The sequence below is a fragment of the Staurois parvus genome, unplaced genomic scaffold, assembly GCF_062004578.1.
Source record: "Staurois parvus isolate SC_StPar_1 unplaced genomic scaffold, SC_StPar_1.0 ptg001071l, whole genome shotgun sequence".
NCBI classification, from domain to species: domain Eukaryota; kingdom Metazoa; phylum Chordata; class Amphibia; order Anura; family Ranidae; genus Staurois; species Staurois parvus.
This window is the reverse complement of record NW_028318867.1, coordinates 90,917-105,206: the sequence shown is the minus strand read 5'-3', so window position 1 is coordinate 105,206 and position 14,290 is coordinate 90,917. Positions and strand designations below refer to the sequence as shown.

The 14,290-nt window shown below is 43.9% G+C and overlaps 1 protein-coding gene across 1 annotated transcript in view; it reads right to left on the bottom strand.

The window, feature by feature from the left end:
* Positions 1 to 14,290, bottom strand: part of MDGA1 (MAM domain containing glycosylphosphatidylinositol anchor 1) — a 245,798-nt gene that overhangs the window by 209,901 nt on the left and 21,607 nt on the right. The window contains exon 5 of the mRNA XM_089658457.1: positions 1,831 to 2,027. Coding sequence (XP_089514583.1) covers positions 1,831 to 2,027 — 197 coding nt within the window. The remainder of the gene's footprint in view (positions 1 to 1,830; positions 2,028 to 14,290) is intronic.

The window sequence follows — 14,290 nt, the reverse complement described above, 5'->3', positions numbered from 1 at the left end:
AAGCCAGAGATGATCGATGTAAGGAGCTTCATCTAACTCCTGTTTTACCTCTTCCCTCTGTAAGGGAGCACAGATCCTCCGAGAAACATTCAGAAATTATGAGAATCCTGGAGACGTTTCCTTTTTTTGTGGTTCTTCAGGAATTGTTCCACAATATACGTAGCTAGTAGTAGTTAGACACAATCAATTGGACTTGTTCTCTTGTTCTGTCATTTTGAAGACTTTCTGTAGCTTCTCCAAGCCACTTCTTCAGCTGTAGTGAGTATCAAGAACAGACCCCAGTAATCTTTTGAGGACAGTGAGGTGCAGATTTCAGACAGAGAGGACAACTGGATCACAACAGGCATAAAAGAGGCCATCTACGTCAAACTGGAACATCCGTTTCTAAACAGTGGTGGAGACCTCCAACACCATCTGTCTTCTACATATAATGCAATTTTAACAACTCTACTCTCTGACTTGACAACAATTTTCACCTTCTGAAAGAATCAAAGAATTGACTCCTATGCAGATTTCTTGACACCCAGGATGCAATTATGTAACTAGAACAGGGTGGATCCACAACTTTCACACCTCCCACCCTGTTCCTTGATAATCAGCATCTGCCTTGAGACATTCCATGGTGGTTGGATTAAGGTGTTGATGCTACCCAACTGTAAGTAAATGTTGGGGTGTCTTCCTGAAACTCATTAGAACAAAGAGGTGGCTGGGATCAGCTATGAAACATTTTCGATGTTTCAGAAAAAGCCTATTTAAATGTGACTAGCTACGCTGTACTACTAACTATATCACGACCTGGATAAATAAGAACCTTCAGAGACATGTTCCACAATAAAATTCTAATTTGACTCCAGTTAGATTTACCAATATTTGTGTGACGGGAGTCACTTTGGGTGGGGGGTCCATGGAACACAGCTCACTTTGGAGAGGTGGGGAGACCCCTGTCTCATCTCCCCATATCCCTCTTATGTGTAAGTCACCCTGTGCCTGTTAGGGGTACAGGGTGATCTGTCCTAATATTGGGGTGGGGGGTTGTTGATTGTTTAATGCCATGTGGTTGCATCCCATTATTCTATTGTGTGTCTTGCTTGGGAGCAAACTATTATGGGATGTATATGTTTATGGGTATTGGCTTGGTGGGGGGTGTCTCCAGCAGCCCTCCTGATGGGACTGTCTGTTGGTGTGTCTCTTGTTACTAATTGTAGATTGCCCCGCCCTGTGTCATTATGCAGGGAGGGGGATTGTCCCCTTGAGTGTATATATCTTGTATCTGTGTTAAAATAAACTAGTCCATTTCCTGGTTTACTTCCAAGACTGGTGTCGTCTAGTCTTGTATCGTCTGCTGTGGTGTCTGTGGTCGGGCTTCGGACGGGGAAGCGGGAGTCTAACGGAAGTACCCAAGTGCAGTCAGGTTCCGTTACAATTTGAATTTCAAATTTGTGGAGAGGGTCAGTTTGGGTGACTACTGCTTTCCTAGCAGCCCTCCAAAGGGCCTAAAGTGACCATCAAATATGACACCCATTGACTTTAATACAATTCAAGTTTGAAATTTGAGTTTGTACCCCACAACTGCACATCTAAACCTAGCCATAATGGTACTTAAAGGCTTCTAAGAGCAGATTGACATACATTACATAATCTTTGATACAACTAGTGTCAAAGGGGACACATTTCACAATGGAACACCTACTATTGTTTTCTAACCTGCCCCTTCTATGGTGGCAAGCAGGGTTGGTGGCTTCAAATGACAGACATCCTGATCTGAATAGTCTTCCACAACTATCTGCTTGCTGCTAGCAGGTAATACATTGATGCACAAACATATCATACCTGTGTGTAGAGAGGTTCGTAGATGTCCACCCCATTGTCCTGGCTTTGGGACAAGGTCTCAGTGGCTCGTTTCCAGATGAAGCGGGCGGGTGGATTTGAGCTGACAGTACATCGCAGGAAGACAGTCTTCTCCTGGTAGAAACTTCCTCTTACATCGCTGATGGTCTGGTGAACGGTAAGGATGGGTCCATCTAGATCTGGAAGGCAGGGTCACAGGGGTGGTTATAAGCTTTGTCACATTTCACTCTATTGGAGATCTCAGCACGTCATGAGAAGTGAAAAGAAAAGCAAAAAGGAAAAATGATTAATGAGTTACACCAAACAATAAGTCCAGGAACCAACTAACTAAGCAACCACCCAAACCACCTTATTAGTTTAGGGGGAATTTCCAATAGCTAGCCAGCTAACCAAATTGCAACCAACCCATCCACCCACCATTTCCCTAATAAACAGAAAAAAACAATAACTTACCACCAAACTCATTACCCCCCATATGCAATTTAACCAGATGTCTCAACACCTAATGCCAGCCATTCACAGCTCGAATTGTAGCAGATTCCTGCTGAACCATCCAAAATTCAAGCTGTGGGTGTCCCAGTTGGCAATACTTGGCTCCACAACCTTTGACTTGAAAATCAAAAGAACAGGACAGAAAGTAACTAACCAACCAACCAACCGACCAACGGTCATCTCCTCGACTAGCCAGCCAACCAACAGTCACCTCCTCAACTAACCAGCCAATCCACATACAAAAGAGTGATTCCACCTAAACACCAAGCAACTGACCTATGAAATTAGGTAAACCAAAAATCATTAGAGTCACCCATCCATGCAAAACAGCATAGGTGGAGGAATCTACTCTGCTGGCTTTTGTATTCAGGCAGCCACATCGTCCGTGGTTGCATGAGTGCCCAAACAGTGACTGCATATGATAGCATGCTGTCAATGTTCCACTGGAAATGTTCCACCAAGCTCCTTCAAAGTTCCAGTTGAATTTTACTTCTCTGGGTAGTGCCAACAGGGTCATCCACAGCTGGTATTGCAGGAATCAGATGCAATTCGAGCCTCATATGCCCAGCTGTACTTATCGACCTGGTGAATCACCAACTAATCAAACAACAATCACCTACACAAATATGGTAATTTCACCAATTGACCCACCCACCAACCAAACCACCAACTAAGCCACCAACCAGACCACCAACCAAACCACCAACAAAGCCACCAACCAAACCACAAATCAAGTCACCAACCAAGCCACCAACCAAACCACCAACTAAGCCACCAACCAGACCACCAACCAAACCACTATTCAAGCCACCAACCAAGCCACAAATCAAGCCACCGACCAAGCCACCAACCAAACCACCAACAAAGCCACCAACCAAACCACAAATCAAGTCACCAACCAAGCCACCAACCAAACCACCAACAAAGCCACCAACCAAGCCACCTTAAATGCAAGAAAACTACAAAGCTAACTGAAACCACCAAAGAATCATCCAACAAACCAAAATATTCTGTTGCAATGACCCACCAATGATAATTGAAGATCCGTGGTCTTAGAAATCAGGTCATTAAAGGATATTTAAAATAAGTAAACATAACCAGGCCAAACCTCATTACACTTCTTTTTTAACCACATAATTTGTGGGATTTGGAAGACATCAGCTTGCATGTGTCAGGTGACAATAATCTGTTCCTCTCTTCAGGAACAGAACCTGACATACAGAGAGCTGTCTTGATGACACCTGTCAAAGGCGGGAATGGGGAGAAATTTACTTTCTTGTATCTCTCTCCAGAGAGATATATAATTTCTCCAGTACAAATCATTAGTAAGACCTCATCTGGAATATGCAGTTCAGTTTTGGACTCCAATTCACAACAAGAACATTGGAGAACTGGAGAAAGAACAGAGAAGGGCAACCAAACTGATACGAGGCATGGAGGAGATCAGCTATGAGGAAAGATTAGAGGAACTGAATTTATTCTCTCTTGAGAAGAGGAGATTAAGGGGGGATATGATCTCCATGTATAATACATAAGGGGGGATATGATCACCATGTATAATACATAAGGGGGATATGATCTCCATGTATAATACATAAGGGGGGGATACGATCTCCATGTATAATACATAAGGGGGGATATGATCTCCATGTATAATACATAAGGGGGGATATGATCACCATGTATAATACATAAGGGGGGATATGATCTCCATGTATAATATATAAGGGGGGATATGATCTCCCTGTATAATACATAAGGGGGGATATGATCTCCATGTATAATACATAAGGGGGGATATGATCTCCATGTATAATACATAAGGGGGGATATGATCTCCATGTATAATACATAAGGGGGATATGATAACCATGTACAGTCATGGCCGAAATTGTTGGCACCCTTGATATTTTTCCTGAAAATCAAGTATTTCACACAAAAAAGGTATTGCATTAACACATGTTTTGCTATACACATGTTTATTCCCTTTGTATGTATTGGAACAAATATAAAACAGAGGCAGAAAAGCAAATATGACATAATGTCACACAAAACCCCAAAAATGGGCTGGACAAAAGTATTGGCACCCTTAACTTAATATTTGGTTGCACACCCTTTGGAAAACATAACTGAAATCAGTCGCTTCCTATAACCATCAATAAGCTTCTGACACCTCTCACCCGGAATTTTGGACCACTCTTCCTTTGCAAACAGCTCCAGGTCTCTCTTATTGGAAGGACACCTTTTCCCAACAGCAATTTTAAGATCTCTCCACAGGTGTTCAATGGGATTTAGATCTGGGCTCATTGCTGGCCACTTCAGAACTCTCCAGCGCTTCTTTGCCATCCATTTCTGAGTGCTTTTTGACGTATGTTTGGGGTCATTGTCCTGCTGGAAGACCCAGGATCTTGGACGCAAACCCAGCTTTCTGACACTGGGCCCTACAGTGCGACCCAAAATCCTTTGGTAATCCTCAGATTTCATGATGCCTTGCACACAGTCAAGGCACCCAGTGCCAGAGGCAGCAAAACAACCCCAAAACATCATTGAACCTCCACCATATTTTACCGTAGGTACTGTGTTTTGTTCTTTGTAGGCCTCATTCCGTTTTCGGTAAACAGTAGAATGATGTGCTTTACCGAAAAGCTCTATCTTGGTCTCATCTGTCCACAAGACGTTTTCCCAGAAGGCTTTTGGCTTACTCAAGTACATTTTGGCAAACTGTAGTCTTGCTTTTTTATGTCTCTGTGTCAGCAGTGGGGTCCTCCTGGGTCTCCTGCCATAGCGTTTCATTTCATTTAAATGTCGACGGATAGTTCGCGCTGACACTGATGCTCCCTGAGCCTGCAGGACAGCTTGAATGTCTTTGGAACATGTTTGGGGCTGCTTATCCACCATCCGGACTATTCTGCGTTGCAATCTTTCATCAATTTTCCTCATCCGTCCACGACCAGGGAGATTAGCTACAGTGCCATGGGTTGCAAACTTCTTGATAATGTTGCGCACTGTGGACAAAGGCAAATCTAGTTCTCTGGAGATGGACTTGTAACCTTGAGATTGTTGATATTTTGCCACAATTTTGGTTCTCAGGTCCTCAGACAGTTCTCGTCTCCTCTTTCTGTTGTCCATGCTTAGTGTGGCACAGACAGACACACAATGCAAAGGTTAAGTGAACGTCTCTCCTTTTTATCTGCTTTCAGGTGTGATTTCTATATTGCCCACACCTGTTACTTGCCCCAGGTGAGTTTACAGGAGCATCACATGCTTGTAACATTCTTATTTATCCGCAGTTGTGAAAGGGTGCCAATACTTTTGTCCAGCCCATTTTTGGAGGTTTGTGTGACATTATGTCGAATTTGCTTTCTTTCCTCCCTTTTTTTGTTTTGTCCCAATACACACAAAGGGAATAAACATGTGTATAGCAAAACATGTGTTAATGCAATACGTTTCGTGAGAAATACATGATTTCCTGGAGAAATATCAAGGGTGCCAACAATTTCGGCCATGACTGTATAATACATAAGGGGATATGATCTCCATGTATAATACATAAGGGGGGATATGATCTCCATGTATAATACATAAGGGGGGGGTATGATCTCCATGTATAATACATAATGGGGGATATGATCTCCATGTATAATACATAAGGGGGGATATGATCTCCATGTAAAATACATAAGGGGGGATATGATCTCCATGTATAATACGTAAGGGGGGATATGATCTCCATGTATAATACATAAGGGGGGATATGATCACCATGTATAATACGTAAGGGGGATATGATCTCCATGTATAATACATTAGGGGGATATGATCTCCATGTATAATACATAAGGGGGGGTATGATCTCCATGTATAATACATAAGGGGGATATGATCTCCATGTATAATACATAAGGGGGATATGATCTCCATGTATAAATACATCAGTGGTTCATATAGTGAACTCGGTGTAGAGTTAATCACTTTCAGGTCATTACAGAGGACAAGGGGGCGCTCTTTACATCTGGAGGAAAAGAAGTATAGCCTTTAAATGCGGAAAAGCTTTTTCACAGTAAGAGCTGTGAAAATGTGGAATACATTCCTTCAAGAACGAGTTTTGGCCAGCTCAGTAGATTGTATTAAAAAAGAGCTTGATGCATTCCTAAATACACATAATGTAACTGAATATCAACATTTATAGGTAATAACAAAAGGGATAATTGAACCAGGGAATATCCAATTGCCTCCTGGGGGATCAGGAAGGACTCCTTCTCCCCTCCTTGGAACAAATTGGACCATGTTTCATAGGAATTTCTTTTGCCTTCCTCTGGATCAACTGTGGTAATAGAATTGTGTATGTGTTTATGGAGGTTTGCTATTTATGTGTTTTTTTCTACTGGTTGAAGTAGATGGACTTGCATGCTTTTTCAACCTAACTATATAAATATATTCTGGTATGTATACTTATTATATTCCAGTGTTTTATATATTATATTATGAATATATATATATATATCAGGGGCGGACTGACCATTCGAGCACTCAGTAGGGGCCCCATGAGATGCCCCTGGTACCTTTTTCATAGGCTTTTTTGGGTGTGGGCAAGGACACAGGGGCCCCATGATCCCCTATTGCCCAGGGCCCCATGAGTTGTCAGTCCGCAGTAAATATTGTATTCTGGTATTTTTATATTTTTTATTTTGGAAAAATTATATATTAGATTATGTTATAGATACGTATTAGATTCCAGTATATTTACATAATATATTCTTTTATTTTTATATATATTATATTCTGTTATAGTTACATATTATGTTTTGGTCTATTTACATATTTGTTACTGTTATTTTTATATATTATATTCCTAGAATATTTATATATATTCCAGTATATTTAAATATTCAATTTTGGTATATTTACATATTTGCTGGTATTTTAAGATAATACATTCTGGTAGATCTATATGTTTTATTCCAGTATACAGTATGTATATATTCTGATATATTTACATATTATATTCAGTTATATTTATATATCATATTCAGGGATATTTATATATTTAATTCTGGTATATTTACATTTTATTTTCTGGTATTTTTATATCATATAATTAGTATATTTATATATTATATTCTGGTATACAATATGTATATATTCCAGTATATTTACATAAAATATGCAGTTATATTTATATATTATATTCAGGGATATTTATATATTTAATTCTGGTATACTTACACATTAGTTTCTGGTATTTTTATATCATACTCTATTATATTTGTATATTATGTCCCTTATACAGTATGTATGTATTTTTGCATATTACATTTTGTACATATATATATTATATTCTGGTATATTTACATATTATATTCAATTATATTTATATATTATATTCCAGGATATTTATATATTTATTTCTGGTATTTTTATATATTATACAGTATTCTGATATATGTATATATTATATTCTGGTATACAGTATGTATATATTCAGTTATATTTATATATTATATTCAGGGATATTGATATATTTAATTCTGGTATATTTGCACATTATTTTCTGGTATTTTATATCATATACTCTCCTATATTTGTATATTATGTTCCAGTATACAGTATGTATGTATTTTTGCATATTACATTCTGCTACATGTATATATTATATTCTGATATATTTACATATTATATTCAGATATATTTATATATTACAGTATATTACAGGATATTTCTATATTTATTTCTGGTATTTTGTATATATTATACAGTATTCTGATTTATGTATATATTATATTCTGGTATACAATATGTATATATTCCAGTATATTTACATAAAATATGCAGTTATATTTATATGTTATATTCAGGGATATTGATATATTTAATTCTGGTATATTTACACATTATTTTCTGGTATTTTATATCATATACTCTCCTGTATTTGTATATTATGTTCCAGTATACAGTATGTACGTATTTTTGCATATTACATTCTGCTACATGTATATATTATATTCCAGGATATTTATATATTTATTTCTGGTATTTATTATATATTATACAGTATTCTGCTACATGTATATATTATATTCCAGGATATTTATATATTTATTTCTGGTATTTATTATATATTATACAGTATTCTGCTACATGTATATATTATATTCTGGTATATTTATGTACACGGATGAGAATGTTGTTTTCAGCTTTTTCACATCACATGAATTCTGTAACTTTTTTGTCTCAGTGGCCATGGAAACATCCGGATAGAATCCGCGGCGATGTCTCTGCAGCATTACAGCTGAATTTGGTGTTTATTTTTATCCCGCTCTTGCCGAGATCCAGATGTCCAGAGTCTATTAATATTTCAGAGTCTCAGGACTGCGGACTCTTGGGTCACCAATGTTCTCCGGAATCCACTTCTAGGCATGTTTACAGAAATCTCGACCTTTATTGTCGTCTGGAAGAAGCTGAACTCTGAGATGAGCAAATATTGTCTAAATCCATTCATCTTGTGGATTCTTCCAGAATCTCGGTGAGATTTGTGGATTTCTTCCAGGATCTGGGCAGTGATCCAGTGTGAGACTTCCTGGAATAAAGACCGCTCACTGCTGCTCTCTCTCCTTGTGCAGGGAGACTGGTCTTGTCTCTGCCCCATCCTGTAGTTTTCTGCAGGCAGCCTGTAGTGGGTGGAGCCTGCTGGGCCCCTCCCACAGCTCCTTCTTCTCTGATTGTGCAGGGTGACCGGTCTTGTCTCCGCCCCCTCTTGTAGTTTTCTGCGAGCAGCCAGTAGTGTGTAGGGCTTGCTGGGCCCCTCCCACAACTCTGCTCTCTCTCCTTGTGCAGGGTGACCGGTGTTATCTCCGCCCCCCTCTGGCAGTTTTCTGTAGTGGGTGGAGCCTTCTGGGCCCCTCCCACAACTCTGCTCTCTCCTTGTGCAGGGTGACCGGTGTTATCTCCGCCCCCCTCCGGCAGTTTTCTGTAGTGGGTGGAGCTTGCTGGGCCTCTCCCACAACTCTGCTCTCTCTCCTTGTGCAGGGTGACTGGTCTTGTCTCTGCCCCCTCCTGCAGTTTTCTGTAGTGGGTGGAGCTTGCTGGGCCCCTCCCACAACTCTGCTCTCTCTCCTTGTGCAGGGTGACCGGTCTTATCTCCGCCCTCTCCTATAGTTTTCTGCAGGCAGCCTTTAGTGGGTGGAGCCTGCTGGGCCCCTTCCACAACTCTGCTCTCTCTCCTTGTGCAAAGTGACTGGTCTTGTGTCCGCCCCCTCCTGTAGTTTTCTGTAGTGGGTGGAGCCCGCTGGGCTCCTCCCACAACTCTGCTCTCTCTCCTTGTGCAGGGTGACCGGTCTGGTCTCCGCCCCCGCCTGCAGTTTTTTGTAGTGGGTGGAACCTTCTGGGCCCCTCCCACAGCTCTGTTCTCTCTCTTTGTGCAGGGTGATCGGTCTTGTGTCCGCCCCCTGCTGCAGTTTTCTGTAGTGGGTGGAGCCTGCTGGGCCCCTCCCACAGCTCTGTTCTCTCTCCTTGTGCAGGGTGATTGGTCTTGTCTCCGCCCCCTGCTGCAGTTTTTACAGGCAGTGAGTAGTGGGCGGAGCCTATCGGTCCCTCCCACAGCTCTGCTCTCTGCACAGGCTATGTACAGCCGAGTGATGACATCACTGTTACAAGGTAATATCTGGGTTTGCACAGGTATGTATCGTACACACAGTGGATTTAAATCAATTGTGGATGTTGAGGAATAGATGAAAATACATTTTGTACCCAGAACTAGAATCAAACAGAGAGCTCGGTGAGCGGCTCCAATTTTGGTTCTGCAGATTCCAAAGGATGTCTGTACTTTTTCATTTTTTGGCTCAACCTACAGCTGCCATACCTGCCATAGAATACTGGGGGGGGGGGGGACCTGCGAGTCTTGTGCAACAGATAAACATCGAACAACACAGAAAGCCAATATGTGGAGATTAGCCGGAGAAATCCGAAATAATACCGACAGCAATCATCCCGATCACAGCGACACACACACTGCCAGATATCTCACAGCGGAAACAAAGACTGCGACTTCCCAAACCGTCCGCCATCCACAGACCACATTCATCTTCATACACATGGAGGAGAGAGAGAGACGGGGGGGGGGGGAGAAGGAGAGGGGGGGTAGAGAGGGAGAGAGATGGGGGAGAGAGAGAGAGAGGAGAGGGGGGGTAGAGAGGGAGGAAGGGAGAGAGGGGAGGGGGAGAGAGAGAGAGAGAGGGGGGGGGGTGGGCAGGGGGAGAGAGAGAGGGAAAGAGGGAGAGAGAGGTGGGCGGGGGGAGAGAGAGAGGGAAAGAGGGGGAGAGGGGGGGAGAAGGAGAGGGGGGGTAGAGAGGGAGAGAGATGGGGGAGAGAGAGAGAGGAGAGGGGGGGTAGAGAGGGAGGAAGGGAGAGAGGGGAGGGGGAGAGAGAGAGAGAGGGGGGGTGGGCAGGGGGAGAGAGAGAGGGAACGAGGGAGAGAGAGGTGGGCGGGGGGAGAGAGAGAGGGAAAGAGGGGGAGAGGGGGGAAGAGAGAGAAAGAGGGGGAGAGGAAGGGAGGGAGAGAAGGGGGGAGGGAGGGAGAGGAGAGAGAGAGGTGGGAAAGAGGAAGAGGGGGGGGGGAAGAGAGGGGGAGAAAGAGGGAGGGAGAGAAAGGGTGAGAAAGACAGAAAGATAGCGAGGGGGAGAGAGGGAGGGAGAGAGAGGAGGGATGGAGAGAGAGAGGGGGGGTGGAGAAGGAAAGATAGAGGGGGGAGAAAGAGGGGGGGTAGAGGAGAGAGGGGGGGCAAGAGAGGGGGAGGGAGAAAGGAGAGAGAGAGAGGGGGGGGATAGGGAGAGAAAGAGAAAGAAAGGGGGGAGGGAGGGAGGGAGAGAGAAACAGAGGGGGGAGGGAGAGAGATAGAGAGGGGGAAAGAGGGAGAGAGGAGGAAAGGAGGGAGGGAAAGAGAGGGGGGGAGAAGGAGAGGGGGGGAAGAGCGATAGACAGATAGACGGACAGCCAGTCACAGGGTTCAGCCGATGTTAGAACAGAAGATGACAGAATGGACGCTCAGCCCGGGTTCACACTGATGCGGTGTGGAATTTGTACCGGTTTCTGTGCGATTTTCGCAGCACATCATGATTGCACCCCGTTCATGTGAGCTGCTGCAGGTGTGTATGTTAACAACACCCCGAAATCAGTTGGCAAACTGCGGTGCGATGTGCAGAGTCGGGTCACATAGGTGTGAATACTCGTGCGATTCGATTCTGATGCGGACATAAAAAAGAGCCCGGCACTATTTTGGTGCAGGTGAGTGCGATCTGAGCCACACAAATGTAGGACTCCAATCGCACCGCACAGAAATCACGTGACTTGTACAGGTATGCGGTGCGGTTCTTGTGCGAATCTCATGCGATGTGCCGCACCGGATCAGTGTGAACCCGCGCTGAATGATGACAATGAGCAGAATGAAGAGATCAATTATAATACAGATCAGTTGTATCCGTGACCCGCTCCATCCCGGGGTCACCTACAAGTCAGAATAAAGGGCAGCCAATCAGACTTCACCTTATTGCTGATTGGTGGGCTCACCCCCCTGTGTTTAAACTCTGTATACAATGTATCCCCCCTCCGATCACACTCTGTATACAATGTATCCCCCCTCCGATCACGCTCTATATACAATGTATCCCCCCTCCGATCACACTCTGTATACAATGTATCCCCCCTGTGATCACGCTCTGTATACAATGTATCCCCCCTCCGATCACACTCTGTATACAATGTATCCCCCCTCCGATCACACTCTGTATACAATGTATCCCCCCTGTGATCACACTCTGTATACAATGTATCCCCCCTCCGATCACGCTCTGTATACAATGTATCCCCCCTGTGATCACGCTCTGTATACAATGTATCACCCCTCCGGTCACGCTCTGTATACAATGTATCCCCCCTGTGATCACGCTCTGTATACAATGTATCCTCCCTCTGATCACACACTGTATACAATGTATCCCCCCTCCAATCACGCTCTGTATACAATGTATCCCCCCTCCGGTCACGCTCTGTATACAATGTATCCCCCCTCCGGTCACGCTCTGTATACAATGTATCCCCCCTCCGGTCACGCTCTGTATACAATGTATCCTCCCTCTGATCACACACTGTATACAATGTATCCCCCCTCCAATCACGCTCTGTATACAATGTATCCCCCCTCCGGTCACGCTCTGTATACAATGTATCCCCCCTCCGGTCACGCTCTGTATACAATGTATCCCCCCTCCGATCACGCTTTGTATACAATGTATCCCCCCTCCGATCACGTTCTGTATACAATGTATCCCCCCTGTGATCACGCTCTGTATACAATGTATCCCCCCTGTGATCACGCACTGTATACAATGTATCCCCCCTCTGATCACGCTCTGTATACAATGTATCCCCCCTCTGATCATGCTCTGTATACAATGTATCCTCCCTCTGATCACGCTCTGTATACAATGTATCCCCCCTGTGATCACGCTCTGTATACAATGTATCCCCCCTGTGATCACGCTCTGTATACAATGTATCCCCCCTGTGATCACGCTCTGTATACAATGTATCCCCCCTCTGATCACGCTCTGTATACAATGTATCCTCCCTCTGATCACGCTCTGTATACAATGTATCCCCCCTGTGATCACGCTCTGTATACAATGTATCCCCCCTGTGATCACGCTCTGTATACAATGTATCCCCCCTGTGATCACGCTCTGTATACAATGTATCCCCCCTCTGATCACGCTCTGTATACAATGTATCCCCCCTCTGATCACGCTCTGTATACAATGTATCCCCCCTGTGATCATGCTCTGTATACAATGTATCCCCCCTCTGATCACACACTGTATACAATGTATCAATAGAAGTCGGTTTGTGGGGAAAACGATTGTCTTGTTTTGGTGTGAGAATTCTTGTAGAGAAGTTCCAGTAATCAGACAAGAAAAGGAACGAATCAGAAGGATGGAGGTGATCGATCGGTGGAAGTGATCGATGGAACGTCGTCCTCTAACACTCGGCTTGTCATCCTTTTTTTTGTCACTCTAATTTAAGTGAATAATCCTCTTTGGTGAGTCAGCCCCCCCCCCCATCCTCGCCCCCCACCCACCTCTGACCCCTTTTAGTCTGATGAGCGGACCCTCCCTGGACACACAAAGAATATTTCAGATGTAAAAGGCTGATCTTCCCGGATCAGAGCGGCTGATAGGAACCAGAACCTGCAGAACATGGACCACTATCAATGGAAGTGGGGGTGGGGGGTGTGGTGGGAGGGGGGGGGTACTTCTTCCAAAACTAGTCTTCCCGTACCACCACAAGTGTGTTCATTAGGAATGCTGGAAAGGGTCCATCCTCATAAATGTGATGCTGGAGAGCCAAAGTGGACCTGTCAGATAAATACATATCGTGGACCCGCCCCTAAGAGTTGCGTCATCACGCCGGCCTGGGCTCACAGGACAGAACAGAGTCACGTGACATACCGCAGTGCAGCAGAGGGAGGATCACTGACATCACCTGACCAGCTGCACACTGCAGGGTTTAGGTTCATGCCACAGTGTGTGCGGATCCGCCTGTGCATTTCCATGCATTTTTGCCTGTCACCCCTCCACCCCCCCCCCCCCACATCATGTGTAAGTAACCGATTTAAAGTTGTGCAATTAGATGTGATTTCAGATGCGATTTCAACTTGCAAATTGCATCTGAAATCGCACCAGTATAACCAGGCACTAAGACCCTGGTCGCATTGGGTGTGACTTTGCATGCGATTTGCATGCCATACTACTTTAGAAATCACACTGCAGCAAATCTCATGTGTTTAAGTCACTGACATTGACATTCGTTAGATGTGATTTCAGATGCGATTTCAATTTGCAAATTGCACCTGTATGGACGGGTGTGATGGGTGTGACTTTGGACGGGTGTGACTTGGAT